The following is a 26,284-nucleotide window of genomic DNA, read 5'->3' as shown; positions in this document are numbered from 1 at the left end:
CTTGGTGTGTTCAGCCTGGAGGAGGCCGAGGGCAGCCCTCATGGCGCTGTGCAGCTCCCTCCCAAGGGGAGGAGGAGGGGCAGGGCTGGTCTCTGCTCTCTGGTGACCAACGCCAGGGCCCGAGGGAATGGCAGGAAGATGTGCCAGGGGAGGGTGAGGCTGGGCGTTAGGAGAAGGTTCTTCCCCCAGAGGGTGGTGGAGCCCTGGCACAGGCTCCCCAGGGAGGCATCACGGCACCAGCCTGGCGATATTCAAGCAGCACTTGGCCAAGGCCCTCAGGGACACTGTGTGAATTTGGGGTGTCCTGTGCAGGGACGGGAGCTGGGCTCGGTGAGCCTTGCGGGTCCCTTCACACCCAGGACACCGTACGGTTGTGCGAACGCCGCGGCGCCCGCAGCCGCTCCAGCCGCCTCAGGGCCGAGAGCGCCGCCTGCTGCCGGCCGTGGCGGGGCGGCCGCGCCGCGCATGCGGGCTGGAGGGGCGGGGGGGTCCTCCCTCGCCGGCCCAACGGCGGGAGGGGGAGGTTGGCTCTGGGGCGGGGAGGCCCGGTGCCTCCGGAGGGCTCCGGGCCGGGGGCGGTTGTTTCCTGAGGGCAGCCGGCGCCCGCCTCCCCGCCGCGTCTCTCCGGGGCTGCTGCGGAGGCGCGGTCCGCCATGGAGCGGTGCCGCCGGCCGAGCGCGGCCCGCGGCGGAAAGGCACCGCGGAAGAAGCGTCGCTCGTCCCCGCTGCCGGGGGCGGCCGCTTTCCCGGGCAGGGCCGGCGCCTCCGAGCCGTGCCGGCGGCGCCTCTTCGGGAGCGCGGGCCTCTGCGGGCCGCAGCCCGGCAGTAAGCGCTCTCCCTCCGTCCCCCCCCTCCCGCCGCCGGCCTTCCCGAGCCCCGGGGTGCCGGGGGAAGCGCCGCGGCAGCCGGGCAGCGGCTGCCGGGGGTGGGAGCGGGAGGTGGGGGGCCAGCCCTGTGCTGTGCTTTCTCCAGTACTTGTGTGGTCGTGGCAGTGTGAGGCGCGGATTGGGCTGCGGGGCGGGTTAAGTCACCCTCCGGGGAAGGCGCTTAGAACAGTGAATGCTGTGCCTCCCCCCCCCCAGCCCTGGGTTCCTCGCCCTTCGCGTCCAGCCAAACTCCTCTGTGAGGAGGTTTGTGCTTATCCGTGTCCCTGAGGGCGTGGAAAAGCAGGCAGCTGAGCTGGAAACAGGACTGCTTCCTCTGCTTTAGCTGCTAGTAATAAAAGGGATTTTCCTTGTGTAGGGTATCTCCCCCCCCCCCCCCATAACTTCCTTTAGAAATGGGAAGACACCTTTGAGAGGATACTTTCAAAAAAATGCTGAAAGTTGTTCCACAAAAGGTGGAATACAGTTCAGCCGATCTCGAGTTAAGTTTTAAATTGCGGTGTGAGGGGAAGGTGTGGGATTCAAGTAAAGGCTGACAGTAATAGCGTAACTTGATCAAGTGAATGGGGACGAGCAGTGTGGGATGTCTTGGTCCCACGCTGATCTTGATAATTTAAAGTTTAAATTACTGTTACGGGCTACAATGAATGTTAGTTTCTGTCTTGATCCTGCTCTGCTGGTTCGTGCTGTCGTAGGTGTTCAGTATTGTTCTGTACCTAATGGCTACAGCTGCAGTGTAACTCCAGAAAGTTCGGCTGTTTCTAGCTCCTGGATACGGAAAATAAAACACAAAGCTAAACAACTTATAAAGTGGTTTTAGGAGAAGAAAATCTTTCTCTGAAATTTGCTGGTTCCTAAGTAATTGTGTCATTGTGGCCTTTGGGATTATATACATGGAGGACCAGTTTATGTAGAAATTTTTACAGTGCTCTTAGTAAAATCCATTTAAAACTGATTTAGACTCAAACTACTTTGAACCTAGGTAAAGGTCACTTCCAAAGTGGCTGTTTCTTTTTTTTAATCAAGATGTTTCTAAACGACATGAAGTATTTCTTGAAGTCTGCTTTTTTTTTTTTTTTGTTTGGTCTTGTACTGATAAAAAGAGAGCTTGGGTAAAAATAATAAAGCAAATTCAGACTTTACAGTGTTTGTGATAATAGTGTCAAAAATTGTTATGGGCAGGGAAGAGGGGGAACAGCTAAAGGTGCGCCATTAGAAATAATCTACATTCTAATACTAAAACTAAAATCACTGAACTAAATACTTGTTCTTTCCTAGGCCTGAAGGGCAAGTTCAGTGTGAAAGGCCTATCAAAAATTAAAGAAAATCTTGAAGTCACTGGAGTGGACCATTCATCCAACCAAAGGTCTGTTAATGCATTCAGATACACCGTTACTAGCGCTAGCTAATGGTTCAGATTGTTTTGCCTGCATGAGATGTCTCTTGGAGGCAAGCAGTCTGAATTCTCGGTAAACTGATGTTTGTCAGACTATTTGTTGGCACGTCATAAAGATATTTTGTAGTTTTTGTCACCTTCCTGTAGAACAGTGTGGCTCAGTGTACTGAGCTTGGGTCTGCTCTTCAGCCGCAGCAAGCGAGCGAGCGTCCAAGCAGCCACAGACTTGGAAAAAAATGAAGAGAAAATAGAAGAAAGCACTGAACCGCTGAAGGTGGGATTGCTGTCTTGTTCTTTATCCGCTAGTAATTTATGGAGGCTAAATGAAAGAACTGTGACATGGTAAATTCTTTTTTTTAAGCAAGTAGAATTTCCTGTGAGTTATGTGTGTGTACATTTTTCAGGCTGAACTTGGTCCTGTATTTTGGTGATGTTTTCCTGGGTCTTTGGCCAGAATAAAAGCTGTTGGAGCTATTGGTAGCATGGAAAAACATCCACGCTAATTATCCTTAATGAGGAATGGCCATAGCAAGCTCATTAGAGAGCGATTCCAGCGAATTGCTCGCTTCCAGTTCAGACACAGACCTTTGGCAAGTCACTATTGTGCTCTTCCTCGTGTTAGTACAAGTGGAACAAAGTATTTTGTGATGGCTGAGCAGAAGCGTTATAGGAGAGTTAATACTGCCGTGGTGGGAAAATAGTTCATCAGGTGTGCTCAGACTGGAAGCTGATATAGCAAAGGGCTTGAGTGATATTGGTGTAAAACTATTTTTCTTTAAAATGTTGGCTCTTCTTTGGAGTCCACCGATCATTTACATCTCCTGCAAATGCTTAGTTTCATAGAATTTACTATTCAAACCACACAGTTTGAATTTTTGGGAGCAATCTGGGAATCTGAAAGTGAGCGGCATGAATAGTACCTCTAAAAATATAAAAGACAGGGAAATTCATTACTCCACTGCTGCCTTATGCATACTGTCAGTTGATGTCAGTATGCCTACTAGAAGTCTCATCCAGCAGAGGTTGTAGGATCATGTTACTGGGTATTCATTATGAATTTTAGAGCTGTAAGTCAGACTGCAGACTTGTTAATGCTGTGTGAAAAACCCTGATACAAATTACACTGTGAATAGCAGGTGTAAGTGCTGAAGTACCAGGCAATAAATTTCTGAGCATCTACTAGTGTAGGAATACATTTAATTGCATTTCCTTGTCTACCTCCAGTCTTCTCAGATTGTTTGTACTGGGCATTTAATTTTAGGAATCCTTGATAATCAACTCTGACAGTAAAGAAAGTTTGGAAAATGCTGAAGGGACTTCAAGTGAGTATAATGGCAATGCATTATGTTACTAAATATATTTTATATCTGTAAAACTAAATACAAAATTAATTTTATAATTTTAATTATAGTTCTGTAAAAGTACTGGTTTGCTCTTCTTGTCGTGGTTCTGACTGCGTGATGTTAGAAAGTGGAGGTTTGGAGGCCACTGGACTTCTGCCTCGTCTTCCAGCACACAGCTTGGGTCACATGAGTTGACTGCAGGCAGCACAAGCGGGATAGGAGCCCTGCAGGATCTGAGACAGTCCCGAGCCCAGCCTGCTGAAAAGCACATGATCTTGGTTTTATCATTGACATGAGTTCTTCTGTTTATTCAAACCTGCATTTTTAAAAGCTTGTGCCTAAATAGTTTGTCCTTCTGAAAACAAACCTGGCTAAAGATTACCTTATCAGAGGCTAAATTCTTCAAGTATTTCTAGTGAGCCTTGGGCAAGGAAGGAGTCGTCCGTTAGATTATGGTGGTGTAAACTGGGCTTCAGGACACCTTTTATTTATTTAAGTGTGTTATGAATCAGTGCAAGATACTGACTTGACAATATTTAGCTCATCGCAGGAATGAAAGTTAGATAAGGAAATCCCGGATGGTTTGTACAAGATGATGCTGCTTTGTTCTTTTTTTTGGTAGCTGCCTCTTTTGCCTCTTTCTCTAGGTACGGGAATGACTCTTCCCACAGGTGTTTCAACCTTTCTCCTACACTGTTTAGATGTGGATTCAACTGCAGATTATAACACAGGTGCTAGTGACAGCCTGAACAGTTGCCCATCCCCTGAAACATTCAGAGATGATGCTTCAGGTGAGACTTCTGCTTTTTTGAGCTTTATTTTATGTAGAAAATGCGGGGGGACTAGCTACAACAGAAAGGCTAGTGGCCTTCCTTGGTGTGACTCACCAGGTCGGATGTTTGCTACCAGCCAGGCTTTGCTTGACATGGGATTTGTATATCTGGTCCTCCAGTCCAGAGTGAATCAGGCCCTGGTGTAATTTGAATCGTACTGTAAACGCAAAGTAGTCACTGTTGACACAAGCTTTTTATTGGGGATGACTAACAAATCTGCTTTGAGTGAAATTCCTCTCAAACTTTTCTGTGGCCGTTTGAGTCAAGCAAGTGCTTTCACTCTGCTTTCAAGTTCCTGTCCTGTAAATGTGGTTGCTTTCAGTTTGGGCACAAAACCCAGTGAATTTCAGCATAAGAAACTTGCACTTACATCTTTTATGTCCAGAAAGAAGTAATTTTTACTCTGAGAACTCTGGCAAATACAAGAACTCTACCCTCCTGGACTCCAGCAAAGCAGTGACCATAGATAAGATACCACAGATCTCAAATTTTTCAGCAATATTAGGTAATTATTTTCTACAATACTTGAGAATGTCTACATAAGCAAACTTCACTCTAGTGTGAGGAACCTGTATAAAATATGTAATAATTTCATTTAAGGCCTGTATGTGTAATTGGGAACAGCTCCGTTAGTGGTCTGTGCTTGCTTCTAATATTTTGCTCTCTAATTTAGTGTGCACTAAAAATTATCCGGTCTGCTTAGGTTTGGTTTTTTTTTTTTAAGTTTAGCTTTTATATTTTTTAGAACCTGTGCTGGAGGATTTTCAAGACCAATGCACTAGAAGGTAATCTGCAAAGCAGACTCTTCGATATACCTAAATGTTCAGGTTTTTCTCTTTTTTTTTTGAATGATATTTGAAAGAAAGGCTAGTGTGAATAAGCCTCTGATCCTGCAAACACTTCTGTTGAGTTTCAGCTGCCTGTGTCCTCAGTAACTTTGAAACTGGTGCATTAAGTCAGGTAAGAGTTTGCCTTACAGACTTTTGTTTCGGTCTTGCCAGCTTTAGGGAAATCAATGTAAGAAAACTCAGTGAAGGATTTTATGTTATTTTATTTTATGGGAAGGTGATCTTTATTTACAAAAACCCGAAGGAAATTGCTTTTATCTGGTTGCACTTACTCTGTCAGATTTCCTTCGGGCCCAGGCAGTGAGGTGTGTGTGCCCAGGTGCACAGGCCAGCGTTGCCTGTGCAGCACCGAGTACGAGTGTCACCTTGTTAAGTCTCTGGTGTTCTGGGCTTGCCCAAGACACACTTAGATTTTGCACAGATCTTTTATGTTCTTTAGGAATCATCAGCTTATCTGGGGCACTCCTTTGCTCCAGAATCTTGCTGATTTTAGCCTTCATAGATCTCAGGTCAGGTTGCTGCCGTCAGTTTTTCCTTTGGAATACACATCTGCCAGGAAGTGGAATGGTGTATGTGATATGCTGGAACCCTGTGGCCACCCTCCTGCTGTTAGGATGCCAGGTTTTCTGTTGACAGGTCATCTGTGTTGTGGTTTTATCACAATGCGGGGTTTTCACTGCATCTGCTATGCTTGGCCTTGTCACAGTGCCGCCTTCAGGTCCTGACATAAAAATCTGAGTAACATGAGTGTTTTTCTAGGAACAGTATCCTTTCTTTTAACCCTTGTGCTGCTGTTTCCAGGTTTATGTGTCGATATTTCTGTTCATAACTCATACTAATCTTAGTGTTACAGATCTTTACAAAATTCAAGCTGAATTTTCTTGTGAACCTAATTTTCCCCTGTATCCTCCTTAAACGTGTTCTGTCCTAGTATGCTTCGGTGAATGTCTTCTGTGGGTCTTAAATTGCAAGTACCTTCAGAATAAGCTGGGTGACTTCATGATAAACTGTTAAATAACTGTAAAGGTGACCAAGTAACTCAGTGATAATATTTTTAAAAATAAGCTTTATCCATTTTCACTCAGTCTGTATTTTCCTATGATCTTTTTATACATTGTTTTTTTTAACGTTCACATTCATTCATTCTAGTTACTTACTTTTTTTTTTTTTCCCCTCTCCTAGAAAGAGACCATCAAACTGCAATTGCAGTTCTTCAGCATTAAGTGTTTCAACTACTCTGGCAGGTAAAATATGACCTGAAGCAGTTGTACTAGCTGTGAGACAACAGAATATTCTACCCAAAGTTAACTGATGGCAAAATATCAGAACCAGGCTCCCACTGGGTCATTTGTCCCGCTGGCACAGGCTAAGCTCGGTTGTGTCTAGAAGGGAAGGTGTGAATTAAAAATCTTCCCTTTAAATAAGACTTGGTCCTAATTAATGTGTTGGGAGAAGAACAAAAAAACCTCAAAACCCCAAACCCTGCGTTTTTCCACTTAATCACCTGTGCAATGAAAATTAGCATTTCTTATTTAACTTATCCAGGAACAGAAGTGTTTGTGTTGTGCTTCTTACTTCAACTTAATTCATATCAGCTTCACAAATAGTATTAGGAGTCCCTCATGTAACTACAGTTCTGTGACTGATGCAGTTCTGGCTACAGCCCAGGTACCACATAATTTTCCCCTGCTTAATTTGGACTGTAATAGCAGCAGAAATTGCCACTGGCAAAGGCTGCTGTGATTATGCAATTCCTCCGCTCCCACAGTATGTGTGTCTAGCAGTAAATAGCCAGGTGAACGTAAGATTAATAAGCAACCTTGTTTCCTCAAGGAAAGGGAGAGGAGTCAAGCAGCCCTGTTGGTGGGGAGAGGGAGATGAGGATTATATTGAAAGGAGGAAGTGTGTTTCCATGGGTGGCTTTGGAATGATCCCTCTTTGAAAACCATCCTGTAAGACATGGGTTGGAGATTAGATGTGGTCTTTGCCTCAAAATTAATTAATTTGTTGGAAATTTATCACAGGAAAAAAAGTCTGTAAAATTACAGCTGCAAGAGAGAGAACTCCAAACCTAAAAACTGGTATGCGCTGTTCTTCACCGTTAGGACCGGAAAAAAAGGTGAAAGATGCTTAATAAATCAGCCAGGTTGTAACATGGATGACTTGCTCCTTCCTTGTGCAGGTGGAAGACTCCACCTAGGCAGGTAGTAGTTCCCTTGAAAGGGGAGCCTGCAGAGGGCGGCGGAGAGTGAAGGTGTAGCTTGCCTCTGCCTCTGGGGAGCAGTAACTGTCATGGGCGCCCCCTCAGCTCACTGCTTTTCCGACTGACTGTGTCAGTGATACCGAATCAGTTGCGTAGACCTCGCTGTGACAGTGGGACCCAGTTAGTGCTTACTGCGCTAGGGAGATTCACTTTGTAATGCACAGTGTAATTGTTTCACCCTTCAGCCTGACAATCAAACTGCTAAACCCAAAAGGCTGGAGTGTAAGAAAAAAAAAGAAAATTCTGATGCATTGGAAGAAGGTACGTTGTCCTTGGGTCAGCTTGGTGCCCCAGGAGACGCTTCAGCCACATCGGTGGGCTTGACAGCAGAAGTACTGCCACCCGCACGGACAGATGTTCTGGTGGTGAGTGTTCCCATCGCGCCCCGCTGGTTAGTAAAGGCATAACGTCGAAGTGAAAGTTTTGAATCGTGAAAAAAGTTAAAATTAAGTATGAGAAGTGGTGGGAAGTGCTTTATGCCCTAGTTGTGATGGGGACCTGAAATGTGCGTGTTCTCTGCTGCAGTAAAACAATCCTTTGTCTTAATTTTGGAGAGCTGAAGACCAAAAAAAGTGAATGACAGGAATTCAGTAGTTAAAGCCTAAGAACTATTAGTAATTCTAAATGGAGTTGTTATAGTATTGTGTACTAGGGAATGCTGTAAAGACCAAGGACTACTAATAAACAGCAAAGAATTGGAAACTGATACTGCATTCTTCTCTGGCTTTGTTTAGAAAATGAGTTCCACCATGCTGATCATGGAGGAAAATAAAGCCCTAAAAAATCCCGGATATGCTCAGCCTGCGGAGCTAGATGTGAGTGTCTATCCTTATACTTTTTATTTTTGACCATTAAAACCAAGCAAATCGTTCTTCACGGCACAGTCCAATTCTGGCTGTACTTGTGCGACAATACAAATTGCGCAACAAACTGCACGTTGAATTCAATCAGTTGAACAGTTTTAAAACTACAACAAAACCCTACGGCGTCTGCTTTGTATTTTTGCCACATCTAATGTAAAACCAGCACCTGGTAACCTTCCTTGCGTTACCCCTTTGATACGAACAAACTTGCTATTTCAGTGCCAGTCTGAGTTCTTTGTCAGTACAGGTAGTGTTGCACTACTGCTTCTCTCGGCAGGAAGGGAGGTGACGTCTCTGTCACTTTCATGCCATAGGTCCCAACCAAATCAGCAAACTATAAATTGTTCAGAAAAAGGGAAACAGTTACAATAGAAAGACTGCTTAATTTTGCACCAGATTATTGGGCAGGAAAACATCCTGGGCTTTCCTAGTGTTGTTGCGAGCACACGCGGGTTCATGGATACCAGATTAACAAATAGAGAACGTCAGGGTCTTGTTGGAGGCTGAAGACAGGAATCACTGGAGTCCTAAATCGTATTTTTGAAGCATGACCCAGCAAGCGTTGGCCAATTTGAATTGTCTATCATTTAATTGGGTAGTTATTGCTCTATGGTTTTTATTTTGGTGGAGCTGTAGCTTAGCTTGTCATCAGTGTGCAAAGCCTCACCTGGGGAAGACCTAGTCCCGAATACCACAGGTCCATATGTAAATTCAGAAGAAATCCTTCCTGCATCTCTGAGTCGGAAAAAGAAATTATTCCTCAAAAGTCCAGAAGAAAAGGATATTTTTCAGTTCTTATTTTACTGCACTCTTCACATCCAATTTTGGCATGCTAGTTTGTAATGTACTATATTTTAGAGCCTTAGAGTATTACAAAGAGCTGAAGAAAACATTTAAGCTTTGAAGCTTTCCATCACCCTTTCCGATAGCATATTAAGTGTATGGAAGTAGTCTTAAATCTTTCCTAATGACATCCCTCGAAGTCTGCATGTCAGCTCTAATTTCCCTAGAAGAAAGCTAGAAGACTCTTTCTTCAATGGAAATAGTTATGTGAACAGAATGTCATTAATCTTTTCAGCCTCTGTGTGGCAGACAAGAAATCTGTTCTATTGTCAGAACCTCACCGTGCCGGAGGCCTTCCAGACTTCACCAAATTCCAGTTAACACAGAAGCGTTCCGCCTGCCCGAAGGAGTGCCTGAAGGTAACAGAATATAGAGTTGGTTCACTGTGCAGATTGTAACTGGCTATTTGAGTGTTTAAAGGTGTTTGGGTTTGGTTTGGTTTTTTTTTTTTGTTTGGTTTTAAGTCTGAATATTTGGAAAAGTCACAAGGCTAAAGAGTAAAAGAAACTGAAAACTTCAGATTTCTGACTTAACAGTGTTCCCGCGCAGCAGTACTTCACTGACAAACTACACTAACGTTTTCTCCTCCAAGGATCTTTAGCATAGCGATTAATACAACCTAGCCGTTTCACAGGCTAGACCATTCAGGCCAGAAGGTGCTCCTAGGTAACTCTGTGAATATCTGCAGCTCTTCAAGTTACTCCTAAACAGAACTTTGAGCTTCGCTGCCATTATGGAGACTCCCTAGAAAAGATACCAGCTTGTTTAGTCAATTATTGTCCTGTGCCTTATTTCTAGGGTGAATATATCTGACTTCAGCTTTCAGCCATTTGTGTGTTTTGTGTCTTTCTCAGCTAAACTGAGCTCTTCAGCATCCAGTATTTTTTCCCCCCTGAAAGTAGTTCATGTAAGAGGGTATGTTTTTCTTTAAAAATTGTCAGTTTTTCTCTAAAGGTTCCTGTTCTTTTCTCCCGAGATGCTCAACATAGGAGAAGCTCCTTTCTTCACTTCCTAGATTTTTATTAAATAAAAACAAGAAACGGGTACCAAATGGTCTCATCGCTACCATAGGAGTAAAATCCCCTTCTGGTCCAGTCTCTCTTGAAGTTTCTCAGTGTGCCACTGGATGGCATACGTCTTCCTAAGTTTAAAGTCGTTCTCTACAGACAGACGATGCCTGCAAGTTTTCTGCAAGTTATATTTGTCATTTATACTGTTTTAATTTAATACAGAGACACTTCATAATCATACTGGCTTTCAAAAATACTGAATATACACAAATTTATAATGGAATTGTGGTTTCCTAGGTCCAAATACTCTCCTACTTTATTACAGCTTGAGTACATTCAGTGTCTGAGAACGCAGGGAAGTGCTTCTAAGTGTTTGTGTTAATTAATGACAACCATCTGATGCTCTGTACAGACCAAAGAACAAGGACGACAAGGATGTTAAGTCACGTGCCCAAGCGAATTGTGGTACCACAGAACATAGGCTGTGCTTGCTGGGCGAGTGGATTCCTGCAGTCAGCAGGCGGTGGTGTCAGAACGAAAGTTTGCTTTTGTTGCTGTGTTTCTAGAGGAACCTGGGAATCAGGAATTAGACTGCCTAGAGGTGGTGGTGGGGGGTTATGCTGGATGTTTTAGTCTCTGCTCAAGGAGTCTTTCAGGGATGCTCTTTTTCACTAGGCATGCACATACGCTCAAAACTATCGTTCTCTTCTCGCTGGCAGTTGACCTACAGGATTCGGATTCCTCCAAAACAAATTCTAGCATAGATGCTGAGCATCTGAACAGCTTGTCAGACCAATGAGCTTTCTCTTACACTTGAGAATGGGCACTTATTGACAGTATTTAACTTCTCACTTTTTCCCCAGATATTATTACGAGTACCAAAAACTGGATCTACTGTAAACACAGATGAGATTTCTGGGTTTCAGCAGGACTCAGCAGAAGAAATAACGGTCTTGCTGCTGCGGCAGGGAGGTGAAACAGAACTACTAACCAGTAATTAATGGCCGTATTTTTTTTTTGGCATATACATTGTTTGAAATTTTGTATAATGCTTTGTAGTAAGCTTGTAAATACTTTACTCAAATACTTAATATTAAATTATTTTGTACGAGCAACTAGATCGTATTCTGGGTGTTGTTCTGTAAGACTTCATAAAGATGATTCTTAGGTTAGTTTAGATTTTTGAAAAGCATGACTCCAGAACAGCAGACCAAGTTGTATTAATGGAATTATTTTTGCCTCTTGCTGTGCCAAGATTTCTGGATTTCTCTAGCAGCATTAGCATCTAAAGATGTGACCTCTGCTTGAGTTAAGAAGCGTTAACACTCTTTATAAAGGTAACTGCGTGTCCTGAAAATGGGTACGTGAAGCATTCGTGTACTCTCAGGAGTCAACAGCGTGCTACCGTTAAACTACGCGAACACTTCGGTCTGCAGAACTTTGGAGGTACAGGGCTATTGATCTCTAAACGTGACTGGAAGTGGCCTTCGCCCTACCCTCGCTGCAGCACGGCTGGCTGTTTACGATCAGCACTGCTGCCATTCGAGGCACATCCACAGCCATCTCGGAGTCCTTCCCATTTCACCTCCGTTGTTGCATTAGATCACCTATCTCAGCCGCTGTTTCTTCTAGTGGCTTCAGACTTGTGCACAGTGGAAGTAGGTGCCCTACATGAATACAAGGATGGAAAAACCTTTTATAGCTGAACTGTCTCATGCTATTGGCACTCTGGATATTTAGCTTACTGCTCACGCTAGCTGGCACTTAGGCTAGATTCCCAGTGCTTCCAGTACAGCCTGTGGATTGTTAATCCATAAATGATGTATGATTCTATGAAATGTTGTTCAGCAGCGTGCTAAATGCCTCAGAAAACACGGAGAAGAGCAGTTGCATTCATTGTACGCTAAAGTAATTTGGATCCCTACAGTGTTCTCACTACAACACCCCTTACCTTGACCCTTTTGTAGTCATAAGGAAGTTTTTCAATGTTTTAGAATGATAGTATGGCTTTCCAAACCTCTTGAAGTCGGAGTTTGTTTCTCAGTATTATTACCCAGAATATTCATGCCCTATAAAATAGGTCTGTGTTTCCAAAAAAAGCAAGTCAAGAAGATGTATAAAATCCACTACGTCAATTAGTTTGTCTACATTTGAAAATATCTGTTAAAGTTCAGACCCTGCGCCTTTTCCTGTTGCTCTGGGGTAGAAGGAAGTGCAAATAAATGCTGCTAGATCAGTCTATGAACAAGTATTGTATAAACATACTGTATGGCTCAAGGTTAAAAATTATGCTATAAGTTATGTTTCCTTTGAGCATTAGTAGAATGAGTTCTGCCAAAAACTCGTTGGCAATCCTCTCAGGTGTGCTTCTAATTATCAATATCCTCATTCTTGCAAATAGTAAGCCATTGGTAATTATGCAAGAATCTCGAGCCCCTAGGAGATAGAGGTGAGCTCCTTGATGTAGGGTTAAGCAAAATTGAAAGTTGCGTGTGTAGTAAATTGCGGTTATGATGGTCGTTCAAGTAAAGGATGGTCTAGAACAAGAGGTGTTTATCCTAAGGGTATTCTAGGAGTCCTAGGAAAAAGCACTTTGCCCCAAACCATTTTGTAGTTCCTATACAAGAAACAGACTAATACTGACAAACTCATTGGAGAGAACAAGTGAGGAAAACATGGCCTGTAACTGTGGAGTTGGCTGTAGCAGCCTGAAAATTGCTGAGGTTTGTCGTCCTTGATGTGATGAGGCTGTACAGCAGGGCGCAAATGTCATGAACCACAGTCTCTCTTGTCCTTCCCTTCAGTTGCAAAAGCATTGCTGCTTATTTTCAGCTTTTGGCTGGCTCTTGGAGAAAGTATAATTAATTACCGGGCTAGCTCTCTGCCCCAGGGAAGGAAATTTTATTCATTTTGAGGCTGCAACAATATCTACTCTTGTTCTGCTTTTCTCAAAGGGAAGGCATTTTCCCATGTTTTGGTTTTAAACTGAAGAATGACTACATAAAATTTCATTCAAAGTGGAAACTGGCTTTTCCATATTAGTGGAGAAAGGTTACGGGTCACAGCCAGTTAACGGGTAGCACAGAAGAGCTTATTTGTGCAGTGGTTCGGGAGAGGAATCTGCGCAGTGTCAGGGCTGCTCTGTCACGTCCTAGACACGATGAAGCCGTAATGGCTTGAATGGAACCGCTTGCAGTGAGTCAGTCCACGCAAGAGCTGTGATAACACTTTATCACTAGGAATTGGACGTTGTAGATGCATCTTTAGTCATGTATTATACCTAAATCTGAAAGAGGTTTCTCATTAATGCTGTTTGGTTATTTTTGTTATCTGAAGTGGTCTTCTAGGAGACTTTGGTTTAAAGTGCTCGGCGTCAAAGAGAGATGTTTGCCTCTTGCACTGGAGTGAGTGCCGTAGGGGTACGCGTACTAGCTGCTGGAGGGCAAAGACCTCGCCTGCAAATGGTTCCGTCTTGGTTCGTAATCTCTAAAGACAGAAGAGACAGGTTTGGGGCCCACAGCAGCCCGTGCTGAACAAAGAACGAAGCTGACATTTATATTCTCTGTGCAGTTACGAAGATTTGCCTACAGGGAGGTTTTTATGGGAAAGTGGGTGATGAAACCGGTGTTCATCCCTTTTTCTCTTACACTCTGTCCTCCGCTCCCTCGATTCAGGCATGTCAATCAAACCTATCAGCATCCCTTACTATTAATTCAGGATTTTCGGAACAGCTTAATTTTTACTTTTAAAGGGACTCTATGAGCTTGAATTGTCATGCACTTGAGATTAGCTAAATCTGCAGCGCTGCAAATTGTGAAACTCCTGAAAGCTGACTTGTATATCCTGTCCAAAACTCTATTGTTTCGTAGCGTTCCCCGAGGACTTTCTATATTTGAGGCTGTATTTACATGCCCATCTTGAAGCTAGGAGGTTTTCATGTGGTGGAAGGACGTAAAGATTGGTCATCTGTAAATCTGTGCAGGCAGGTGTATCTTCCATACAGAAGAGGGGGGGGGAAGGTACATCTAAACATTAATTCCTATTTTCTATTAGAATTATTTCAACTCCTAGTAGATGAAAAACAAAGTTCCTACAGATGGCTGATTGCCAGGAATCATTATATAGATAAGTTACACATGCACTAAATTGCGCCTTTTAAAAATAATCTGCTTAATTTAATCTTACATCATACACTGTTTTAGTTTAATTCCATTTTCCAGGGAAAGCAGATGAGTCAGTTTTGTCAGTTCTTAATTAAACTTATAGTAGTGGTTGTATCTGAGCGGTGAGATGTTGAAGGAGGCTGTTAACTGTAAGCAGTGTTTCACTTAAACACTAATAACGAGTTTTGCAAAAATCCGCAGATCCTTTTGATTTTATAAAGCGGTTTGTTGTTGTTGTTTCGCTCATCTATTTGTTCTGGATTCACCTGCTGGGTATTACGCCCTAAATACTGTTTTGTAGAGGGATGTTTCAGTTGTAACGATGGCTTCGTCTGCAGGCAAATACACGCGGTCCACCTGCCCCGTGTTCCGAACTGAGCGCATGTGAGCTGCGCTACTTGTTACTGCCGTGGGACGATCGCTTCCTCTGCTCGGGAGGAAGAAAACGGGCAGCAGCTGCATTTTCTGCGTTTAGGGGTAAAAGGAGTCACCCGTCGCTGCTGCCCCCCTGCCTGGAAAGTCCCTAAAGCGCCGCGTGCGGGAGGGGATTCGACGCCTAAATCTTGACCTCTTTTAGCCTTTCTGGTGCCTCCGTCTTTATCTCTCCTCGGGAGAAGGGGAAACACACCAGCGGCGCGTTATCAGCGCCCCTCGCTGCCCAGCCCTGAGGTGGGGGGAACACCTCGGGCCGGGCGGAGACCCGCGGCGGTCGGGCCGTCCGTCCTTTCCCCCCACACACACACCGCAGCTCGGCCTGCGGGCGCTGCCCCAGGGGCGTTTATGAGCGGGAGCCACCGGGGGAAGCGGGGCTCCGGCGGCGGCTCCCCCCGGCCCGGCTCCGCTCCCCACGTGGGGCCGCCGCCGCAGCCACTCAGCGGCCCGCGCAGCCCCGGCCGGCCCCGTCCCGCCCCGCCGGCCCGGCCCGGCCCCTTCTGGCAGCGCCGAGTGACTAATGTCTGTCATATGACTGTGACACCGAATGGAGTCGGGCGGGCGGAACTAGCCGCGGCGAGGGGACGGCGCTGCGCGGAGCCCAGCGCCTCGGCGGCGGGGGCCAGCGGCGGCTCCCCAAGATGCCGCCCACCCTCTTCCAGAAGCTCTTCAACAAAAAGCACGGGTTGATCTCCCCGGCCAGGGACGCCAGGGACGACTGTGTCTTCAGGTAACCGCGACGGGGCCGCTCTCCTTCCCTGCCCCAAACTTCTCCGCCGAGTTCCCCTCCGCCGCCTGCCCTGCCGCGGAGGAGGGCGGGCGGCACCCCCTTCCTTCCCGGCTCCAGCCCTCCCCCCTTCCCGCTCGGCAGCCGCCCCTGCTGCAGCGGGGCCGCTCGGCGCGGCTTCCCCTGCTCCGCTCCTCAGCTTCGCGCCTGGCGCGGGAGCCCCCGGGGGCGCTGAGGTGCCACGGAGCGGGCCCCTCGGGCGGGCGCTGGGCGGGAGCCCCCCTGGGGCCGCCACGTCGGGGACGCCGCGCTGCCTCCCCTCCCCTCAGGGATGCTTGTCTCCCCCTCAGTTCTGCCTCCCCTCAGCGCTGGCCGTCTCCCCTCAGGGCTGCGTCCCCTCCCGGCTGCCTCCCCTCCCTCAGGGCTGGACGTCTCCCCTCAACGCTGCCTCCCTAGAGGTGGCCGCCTCCCGTCAGGGCTGGGTCGTGCCTCCCTCGGCGCCCGCCTCCCCTCAGGGCGGCCCCCTGCGCCGGGCAGCCCGCAGCGGAGCGGGGCTCAGCCCCAGCTTGGCCCGTCGGCGCCTCTTTCTTGTGGCTTTCACCCGATGGCGATCCACGCCCCGGGGCGGGTGGGGGGCGCCGGCCCCCCGGGGATGCTGCAGGCCGGGGAGGGGGGAAAGGCGCCATTCCGCTTGAGGCGGGCGATCCCCAGGGAGCAACCTCAAAAACGCGGAGGAAGGGGGAGAGAAAACGTGAAGTTTTGGTCGCTGCCAAGAGAGGTGTAGGCTTTCTCGTGAAATTTGTCATGCTCTAACCGCAACAAAACTGGATCTGCCGAGAGGTGCCAAGCACAACACGGGGAAGGCAGGAAAGGCAGCCCTTCTCCAGGAGACCTTTCCCTGTCCCCTCGAGTCGCGTGGGCTGCTCTGGGGTCACGAACCCCCTCGGTGGGGTCTCGGTGGCGGCTCGGGTTTGCAGTCCCGCGTGGGGACTCGGTGCGAGGAGAGGCTTCGCTCGGGCTTCTGTGCCGGGGCCTAGAAACTATCCAGGGCCTCCTCAGGGGTTGGTGAGCTTGGAAACGGGTACGTTTTGTGATTGTAAAATAAGTGCCGCTCCACGACGGGGTAACGATTACGCTCGAAAGTGATACAGTCCCAGTCCTGGCTGGCGTAGCAAAGAGGTAACGTGCAAAATCATTTTAAAGTGCAGAGTTTGCGACTTGGATGCAAACGCAATATCCTTCATTAGTAAGAGTTATGCTCTTCTTGAAACGCTTCTAACATTGTGGTAAAGCTCTCCTCCCACCTGCTGTCTTTAAATTTATGACCTACAAATGACTGGCCCTTGGGTTGCTCTGTAAAGGGAGATCTCTGACTGTTGGGCTTAATTTTAAGTGGTGGGACATTCCTTTTAACTGCAGTGATGCAGTTTAGTAATTTAGGTGGCTAATGGTTTATCTGCAGTAATTTAAGCATCATGGTTTCCACAGAATATTGATGGGTCTTTCTGTGTCCCTATAGAGTCAGGACACAGTCCTGGACACTACCTGAAGTCCAGTGCTTTCACTGCCAGCACACACCTATTAAAGACACTGATCACAGCTGCTCACTCACCTCTCTGCTATTTACTGGGAAGGTGGTTGCTTTTTTTATGGTCTTTTTTAAGAGACAAAACCTTTTAATGACGTCTGTGTCATCTTGTTTTCTAAATCAGCTTAATCCTGGGATCAGACCCCTTGGTGGAGAAGGGGCACTAGGACTGCTCTGTATAAATGCCTTGCCTTTTCCCCCCTGTGAAGACATTTGTTAGTGATGGATTTGTGTAGAGGCTGGTGGTTAATTCAACAGCTGCAGTGCAGACCCTGGGGCAGAAGTGTGGGGATCACGCCTGTGTTGAAAGGAGCAAGAGTGAGTACTTGGCAAGGCCTCTTCCCTCTTCACCTACATCGTTCTGTGCCAAACTGGATGCGAGCTTTAAAAAAGATATGTCACGCTATCTGCTCTTACCCTCCTCCGTTTATGTAGTGCTGTTTCACTCTGTGATGCGAACCGTCAACTGGTAACTAGTGAATTTGCATTTATTTTAGTTTTTGGCGGACCCACAGGTTTAAAATCCCAGGAAGAGACTGATGGCTCTTCTGACTGAGGCTCTGGGGGCGGTGGGAGAGTCGTCTCTGACTTAGGAGAGCCAGGTATTATTTTTTGAAGACTAATACAGATGCCCTCTAGGCATGTTGCCTAATGGCTGCTTTCATTTTCCAAATGGGGATAAGTCTTTAGTTAATCCTCACTATGTATGGTCTTATCAGCTACTGGTGAAACTTTTGGATAATAAACAAAATAAAGACCGTTAGTTATTACAGCTTGGGTCTTTAGAGGCTGGAAACAAGCACTCTGGATTTGTAGACTTCCTGGTTCCAGTAAACCTGAAGGCAACAGCCTCACCAATTTAATTGGGGCAAGGTTAAATTTATGGATTGATATATTACTATCTGTTTATATTCTAAATAACAACGCTTTTCAAATATTCTGAATGCTGTTTTTTCTGACTGTCTTTGCTTTGAAAGCTTGGCCCTCTTACTGAGGCAACTGTGTAGAGCAAACCCATAAAAATCCCCATAAATTCTCTTAATATGTTTTGTGAATAGTTTGTACTTAGAAGAGCCCAACTACTCTGGCAGTGACATCATTACATCAGAACATTTAAGAATGATGCGTGCTCTTTTTTTGACTACGAATTTATTTTGCATTTCCGTCAGGCTTATTGTGAAAATTTACCAGGACATAAATTCTACTTAATCTGAGCTTACACTGTTTCAGAAAGAAATTTATTAATACTTTCCAAGGGAAATATATTTTGTTTGTTTGCTTGTTTTGGTTTTTCCTGCCCAGAGTCTCCTCCAGTGCTGTGGGTGTGTGACATTTTGAGTCCGGGTCTAGTCAAACTGGGTAAAACCCTTCAGAATTAGGTGCTGGAGAGGTTAGCAGTTCTAGTGATGTGACCAGAAGGTTAGCAACTGTGAAGTATTTGCTGATGTACCAGTTTGCCTTTTTTATATATACATCTAAAAGTAGTTTATTTTACAGAAGGTGGCTTAGGATATCACAGTAGGTCCACCACATGTTAGTATTTTAGCTCTTCAGTTTAAACGAGGGCAATTGGCAGGTTTGGCCCTTAGGCTGAAACCTCTTGGTAGAGCTCGACATTCACATGGTGAACAAGAATATTCAAAATTTTAGTGGTGAAATTTGTTTACAAGAGACTCAGAAACACCTGCAGGTATTCTAGAGAAGAGGTGAGACAAACCCTTAAGTTCCAACATGTAGAGTACCCACTGTCTACTGCAAATAATGCTCTCGTGAGTGGATTTCCCCGGGGGGTAACTTTTACTATAAATAGGAGCTCTTGGCCATATTGTAGCATCTGGCACTGGCGGCTGCTGGTGACAGGATTACTCAGCCCAGGCTTGGGCTGTTACAGTTATTAGGAATATGAGATTTCAGGTATGTTGTTCTCTAGGATTTTAGAATCAAAGTATTCCTGTTGTAAAAATACATAAAGCTGGTCACATGAGCTGTGTGCTGTACTTGTCTAAAATGTATATACCCTTTTAAATAGCAATGGAATGAGCCCTCTTCCAGAGTTTTCTGATAAATTTCCCCAGTAAAATGGAAACAATCTTGCAAAAAACTTGGTTAAACTAAGCAGAAGCTGCCACACGTTTCTGCTAAATATTAAATGGGTGCACAGAGTATTCCACTGCACATTTACATTACTGACCGGCACAGATACTGATTTCAAGCTACTATTTCTTTTCCAGCTTTCTAGGGGTCTGCTTCAGTGCTTTGGAGAGTGAGGGAGCTGCTGAACTACTGATAACCAGCTTGTTGTTCTTCCAAAGCGGCTCAGTAGAACGAGCCCAAAGCTCAGTGGATTACCCAGAGGTCTCAGGCTTTGTTGTTCAGATCCGTGGGCAGGATTTCCAATGGTAAATACAGCTGTAAGGGCTGCATGAGAGGGCGTCCCTTGAGATAGTAGATGGGCTTGGAGCACTATTAACCTATTGCAGAGGGAGAGGAATGGGACTGGTACATTTTGGGGTTGTATGTAGGGGGGGAAACTCAGTGTTTCTTTCCATCTCATGTATAAAGTTCAAATACTTGTTCCCTCCTATCTCTAGACATCCTTCCCATCTAGCTGGAGGATAGATAGATTATTAATTAGGAGTTCTCTTTACACTACAGCTTGATAAAAGTTTCGGTCTGTCTCTCTCTCTTTTCTTTTTTTTTTTTTGAAAATCTAGGGAGCTCGAAAGAACCGTCTCACCCTGAGGGGCATTCCACTGATGTTTGCAAACTCTGGTTTTGCTCTTGTTAAAGCACCTGTTGTAGAGGTACAGCTGTGCGGTAATTGTTCAAGCTTGAAAGAACCCCTTCCAGTTTTGAGTCTTACCAACAATGTGGAGTATCTTTGGGCACATTCTTCCCTTAGGAGTTTGCTTTGGTTATCTGGGTATTTCTGAGGACGAGTGCAGTTTTCCAAGTGGAAAGAAACAGAAATAAATAACTTTCAAATGTTCTTTTCTTGATTTATAGAGAAGGCCCTTTTTGGACATCCTGGAAACGTGCTTTCTTTGGTCCCTTCGGTAACATGTGCCGCTCCTTTATTGAGCGAACGGTTTGCCAGGTTCCTGAGATACTAAAGGCCTGAGGCAGGCTGCAGAGTAGTACTTCCTGAAATCTGTCTAGGCAAGTATCCCCCATCAGCCCAGACTCTTTCTATTCTCTGTGGCAGTACTTTAAATGGTATCCTGAGATTTGTTTCCTTTCTCATAATTTTTGGCAGCGGGTTTCATCAAGGGAATTGCAGTAAACCTAGAGTTGGAAATGCGTGTTACAAAGGTGCTTCACGAGCCAGTTCCTCTGCAGAGCTATTGTTCTTGCACAGCAAAAATGCGATAACGCTTTCTTACAAAGCCATAATTGCATCTTGAACCAGGAGTTAATTTCTTGAAATAAACTGCGATGAGACTCAGACACATCTAACAATGTGTAGCTGGGGACTTTTTAAAGTGGAGGCTGGAGTAAGGTGAAGGAGGAACATGAAAGTTGTCTCTACATTGATTTTCCAGTCAAAGTTTTACCCACAAAACTTCTTGGTAAGTTTTTGCATTATTTCTGAAGGTGGCTAGCACTGGTGACGTAAATTATGTGGTACTTGTTACAGGGACTGTCTTGTGTTTGTTCCTCCTGTGCTCAGAGCAGGGATAACCACCACAGACTGCCTCGTTGCTTTCCATTTTTGAAGTATGGCTTCATGAGATGCTGAAGGAGTTCAGAGCCAGCGGTGTCTGGACACTGTAGTATCATCAAACAATCAAACAGACAAAACCGCTGCCAAAATTCTTACTGAATTTACCTTCCACAGCAAACGAGGTATCTCACTCCACCCACTCAAAGCCTTTTCTATCAACAGCCGGTAGCTTTGTGTACAGCCTGCCTGAGCCCAGGGAAGCAAATCTTTTGCCAAGCCGGGTCACTCCTCGTGAGCAATACAGCTAGTGAATTCGTGATCCTAACAAGGCTTATTAAAGTTGCTCCTCAGCAGCGCTGTCAATGCGTCAAGCCAGTCTGACCAAAACCTGCTATTAATGAAATAGTGTGTTTTGGTATTTGTTCGCTTCTGGCATTCTGAAGAATTCTTTCACCAATAGTGGTAAAATTCCTGGAATTTCAGCACCTCGGAGTCTATCTTCAAAAAAAGCTTTAGCTGGACTTCATCTTGTAATAGCTCCAGCTTTTCATTATTTCCAGTTATCTGATGAATTCAAAAAGCTTTTGTCCCGTAAGTTTTAAAGACTATTCAAATTCTGAAACATCCAAAATGTTCATGTGTTTTTATTAAGCTCATTTCTGCCCTGTAATGTCTCTTAAGTTTTGTTCTTTATAAAAAAATCCATCTCTTCTGTAATATCTCTGGAAGAGTGGTTGTATTCATTAGCTTCAGTGTGGCAAGTTTTAATAAATATTTCACTTCGATTTTTGCACAGTTTTCGCTATCGCTATAACGACATTGGCCTGTATTTTGAAATATATTGCTGTTTTCTAAAGCACTTCTTTTTGCCAAATTCTGTTTTGCATTTCCTGTCATCTGGACTTTTATGTACCGTCCAGTGCTTTAAGTCAACTTTCATCTTGGAAGCAGAGACATACAAATTAATAGGTTCCAGTAAGCACCTCTGGAGCTGGAGAAAGTTTTGATCATTTCTGCTGAAGGGGCCACTCCCCCAGCCCTCCTTGACACCACCCTGTAGGTCTCCAAGTGCTTCTCCAGGTACGCATGACTGTTGCTGCTGAAAGACCCAATGTGGTCCTTGAGAGTTAAATGCCAGCTCTGAAAAAGGCAGTGCCACAGGCTGGGTCTGCACAGTGCGTGAAGGAGCTGCAAATCAGAGGGTCGGTGGTCCAGCTGGTGATAGTTATTGACTCGTATTAGCGTCACATCCAGGGGAATTAACTTGGATCAGTACCCCCATCGTGCTCAGTGCATGCAAACGTGGAGAATGACCCAAATACTTTGCAAATTGTTGGGCTGCTTGTGTCTGCCTGACTTTGTACCTTGGAAAATTTTCCTCTGCCCTGGTAGGAGCACACCCTGCCTAGCCCTCAGGTGAGGGCTTCGCTTCAGCTTCTTCCCGTCACCTGTGGAAGAGGAAACACGAACAGTGGAACAGAAAAACCCCTCTGCTCAGTATTTCCTCTATTTTGTTTTAATTTTTTTTTTAGAAGGAGGTCACCCTTATTGCCTTTTGCACTGATATCTCCCGTGGTGGTTGGGATCTTGCGGTGTCTTGAGAACTTGGCATCACGAGGTCGCACTGCCCTTGGTGGACATCACGAGGTCGGTGCTGTCAGCGCGTGCTCGGCTTCCTCCTGGCCTGCAACATTGCTTCCTCCCCCTGGGATGGCACGGGTCGTCTGAGGTCTCTTGCCTCGCTAAGCTGCCCTTGGAACAGTCGCTTTCTTGGTTCCCCTTCCAGCTTTACAACTCCTTCCTCTAGAAACCTTTTTGAGGAGAGGCTGTAGTGAGTGAATCGTGGTGCCTTCTTACCGCTGGGATCTCTGCTGGTTAGGCCTTCGGGCCATGGTACTGGTTTGGATCTTGCCCGCTGATCAGGTGAATCCTTTGATTTTACTTCAAGTTTTTCTTGGCTTTTCAATGGTATGTGCCAGACAAGCGAGTGTGGCAGTTTTCCCTCTGGAAGACACAGATGTCTGCTGTCCTCTTCCCTGTGGGTTTGACCCAACAGGCCTGAGACAGACCCTGCTCCTGTGCTTGTTCTGTGGAGACAGGGTGAGCTGGCCCATCATCTCCACTGTGAGAGAAAAAGAGTACCTTGACTTCTTGCCATGGTTTCTGTGTGTCTGAAAACGTGTGTGTAGGTACACCAGAGTAAAAATGCTTCTTTATACTTGGGTTACGCTGGAAAGTGTTGTAAGAAGGTGTTTCTGCAAACTTAGGAGTGCTGTTTTTTCCCTCCTACTCCGGGTGAGGTCGTAGGGGCATGAAGACGTGCCAAGAGCATGAGGTGTATGTACCTGTTTGTCCACTGTGAGGTCCTCTCCTTTTCTGAAACGATTCCACCGTTCATGTTCTGGTGACTGAAGGTGTGTTTACCTGGCTCGGGTTGTGAACCTTGCTTTCACGGGATGATCAGTGCCTCTGGGCGACCGATGGATTGCCTTTGTGTTTTCAAAGGGGCTTGTCCTTTGCTGTGCGTATGCTGAGTTAGTGTATGCTCATGGTGACAGCTTGGATGAATTCAGGCTTCTGTTCTGGAATAAACTGGTCCAGTATGACTTGGAGCCTGAAACTTGTGTTGTAATTTTGGCTGAATGCTGGAGGTGACCACTTTAGAAGTGTGTTTTATGAGCGGAAAGTAACGCACACGGTGGTTTCAGGCTCAGAAGTTGTGTTCCCTCCTATTGCTACATCTGGAGCAGAATGTCTGCAAGATCACATGTTTGTGAGTAACGTTAGGAAAAATGCAGAGCTCAGTTGCAGCAGCGAATCCACAGCGTGGTTGTGCTGGGCTTCTAGAATCGGCCGAGAGCAAAATTTGTCTCTGAGGAGTTGGAAAAAAAAAAAAAATTGAGTTTGTGGTATGGATAGAGAACCTTATTCTATAAAATATCTGCTGGAGGGAAAAAAAGTTATGCCCATCAAAACCAGGAAGTAATTTTAGTCATCTGTAAATAACTTGCTAATGCGCCAGCTACTCCACCTTACACTGAGTAGTAACAGAATTCATATGAGAGAAATTTTCCTTTGAAAAAACTCATTTGCACAAAATACACATGTGATTCTGCTGCGCCTAAGGAATGTGACCGTAACGATTCAAAAGGGGCAGTTTTCTCTCCAGGATTAATCACTTATTTCTAAAAATACATGCCCAAATGTGGTCTGCTCTGTAGAAGTGTGAACAGTTATTATGTAGCCTTCGTGTCAAAAAGGATTTATTCATTTTTACAACAATGCGTTGTGCTGTTTCTTAGTGCTCAACTGAAGCTTTTAATTGGGGTAATTCTGCCGATTTGTGTAAAAATTACGACCTTTTTCTTTTCTGAAACCGATAGCTTCTGTAGATACTATTATTCAGAATTCAATACGCTACAGAGAAACTTGTTCAAACATGTGAATTGCGGCACAAAATACTACACAAACTACATATAGAATATTAACAGTGGATGCATATATCATGCATCCACGAGCACAACGTGTTTGTACAGTCTTCTGTCTTTTCAGAAAAAGTAATTTCATGGCCCTATCAAGAGGTTAAACTTTTAGACTTAAGCAGTTTAACTATATGTAAAAGCTCTTTATTTTAAATAGTCTTGCCTGAAGCTTTTGGGGTGATAATCTGGGTATCCTCCAGTTTTTTTGTATTATCTATCTTTGAAACTATGGCCTTGGAAGGAACCCCCGGTTTGGACAGGCGAAGGACTCTTTGCAGTGATGCTGGTGTCACTAGGTACCGACAAGCTCGGCTGCAGACACCCCGGTCCGCTTCAGCCTGAACGAGTGAACAACCCAACGATACTCGGTGATCGGTTGTAGCATGAGTGCGGACCTGGGAGGCAGCCTTTGCTGAGAGCAGCAATCTCAAAGTGTGGAAGTGATCCATCGCACACCACCGATCCTGCTCTGTTTCTCCAGGATGTTCCCACAATATTGTCAGCAGTGATTTTGGTCTAAAACGAGTCAAATACCTCACGGAAACAATCGGTGTTTCCTTTAATAAAGGCACTGTTCGTGCCCTGCGCATTCATGGTATTTGTTACTCCTCCAGATCTGTGTGTGCCACATTACGAGTGTCTTCAAATGTCTTTCCCTTGCTCCAGCCAAAATGTCAGCAAAACATAAAACTTCTAATAATTCCACAAACCCTCTACCCTTTCAGTTTGTGTGACATATAAACTGTGGAAAGAAACAGGAGCCAAATTACAGTTCTCTGCCATCTGTTTTAGTTGATAAATGAAGAAACTTTGAGCTCAGTTCAGCCCTGACTTAAGGTCTTGGCATTGTGCCTGTTTAAGCCAGAGCAGTATCTTCACCCCAATTCCTGTGTCATTTTCCACTTTAAGAGAGAGAAGTTACATTGTTTGAGCATGTCCCACAGGAGCAGTTGCTTCGCTATATGCTTGCTTTGGTTTCTATTTTAGCCTCGGTACCTATGGAAATGGTGGCTCACACAGCGCTGCGCTCAGTCTCGCACTCCCCTCTTAGTAATTTCTAAACCTTTAGGTTGACTTCAGTTGTGTGCCGTGGAGAATGTGAGAACAGAAGTCCAAGTCAGCTGAGTTTCTGTAACTTTAGTGAAAATCCTGCACGTGCTGTTGGGTGCCTCCTGCCCGTTAGTACCCGAGAAGCTCTGAGGTGGCTGCACCCCGTCGTGTTGGGCATGCCAGGAAAGACCTGGGGACAGCCAGAGTATGGGCACCTTGGAAGAAGATGATAGATGTGTGGCTTCATAGATTGTTCAGGGAACAGCTTAGTGTGACCACAAGAAAGGCCAGTCCTGGACTACTGTGAATACCAGAATATCAAAATCTCTGTTTGCTGAATTATTCTGCTTTCTAGCCAGTACTAAAATACACACCATCTGCTACGGACCCACGTTTCTGTTGCCTCGTGTGCATTCGTTGCACAGCTTTGTCCCAAGGAAGAAACTGGCTCCCAAAGACTGTGGACTCAGCAGTTAGTTTGCCATGTTTGGGAGTAATTATGAAAGAGGACAGTAAGTCAGAAGGAAGCACATGTGAGCAGCTAGCTGAGAAACGAACTATCAAACAGGAATGAAATTCTTGTTGGGTTTTTTGTCCCCCACCCCGACCTACCTACCTAGAAAATGTTCCTGCCATTTGGAGAGTTGGCTGAAACATTTGTTTACTCCTTTTCAAGAAACTTGAAACCAGAAATTGGTAGAAAAATGGTGTTGGTTCAGGTGCTAATGAAAATTAGGTGCAGATGATAAGCTGTGTGGTTGCGTGTGCAGGGAAGGGAGGCTGCAAAATATGGGGTGAGCGCGCTCTCCTTCTCAGAAGCTCGTTTTATTTGAATGACATTATCTGAACATCTGAGAAGCTAAGGGAGAAGTCTGCCAGAATTTTCTTGTTTCTA

General features: G+C 45.4%; 2 protein-coding genes across 6 annotated transcripts in view; both read left to right on the top strand.

The window, feature by feature from the left end:
• Positions 1-532: 532 nt before the first annotated feature.
• On the top strand, positions 533-11,401 carry MEIKIN (meiotic kinetochore factor). 3 transcript variants are annotated; one of them, XM_075102948.1, is made up of 13 exons: positions 533-825; positions 2,163-2,250; positions 2,428-2,554; positions 3,542-3,602; positions 4,271-4,414; positions 4,842-4,961; positions 5,202-5,241; positions 6,487-6,548; positions 7,329-7,423; positions 7,753-7,932; positions 8,302-8,382; positions 9,509-9,632; positions 11,147-11,401. In XM_075102948.1, the coding sequence occupies exons 1-13, from the start codon at positions 654-656 to the stop codon at positions 11,191-11,193; spliced, it is 1,341 nt and encodes a 446-aa protein (XP_074959049.1). In that variant the 5' UTR covers positions 533-653; the 3' UTR covers positions 11,194-11,401. The 3 variants fall into 3 exon arrangements, with proteins under 3 accessions (XP_074959049.1, XP_074959050.1, XP_074959051.1); XM_075102949.1 differs by having other exon boundaries at positions 534-825; positions 2,470-2,554; XM_075102950.1 differs by having other exon boundaries at positions 545-825; positions 4,325-4,414.
• A 3,988-nt stretch (positions 11,402-15,389) lies between these two features.
• FNIP1 (folliculin interacting protein 1) overlaps positions 15,390-26,284 on the top strand; it is a 71,934-nt gene continuing 61,039 nt past the window's right edge. For 2 of the 3 annotated variants that reach the window (XM_075102947.1, XM_075102944.1), the window contains exon 1: positions 15,390-15,608. In XM_075102947.1, coding sequence (XP_074959048.1) covers positions 15,520-15,608 — 89 coding nt within the window. In that variant the 5' untranslated portion in view covers positions 15,390-15,519. The remainder of the gene's footprint in view (positions 15,609-26,284) is intronic. The other variant, XM_075102945.1, reaches the window with a different exon arrangement.

Source organism: Phalacrocorax aristotelis, chromosome 8 (genome assembly GCF_949628215.1).
Source record: "Phalacrocorax aristotelis chromosome 8, bGulAri2.1, whole genome shotgun sequence".
In the NCBI taxonomy this organism is placed as follows: domain Eukaryota; kingdom Metazoa; phylum Chordata; class Aves; order Suliformes; family Phalacrocoracidae; genus Phalacrocorax; species Phalacrocorax aristotelis.
The sequence above is the reverse complement of the archived record's forward strand: the minus strand, read 5'-3'. Positions and strand labels throughout refer to the sequence as shown.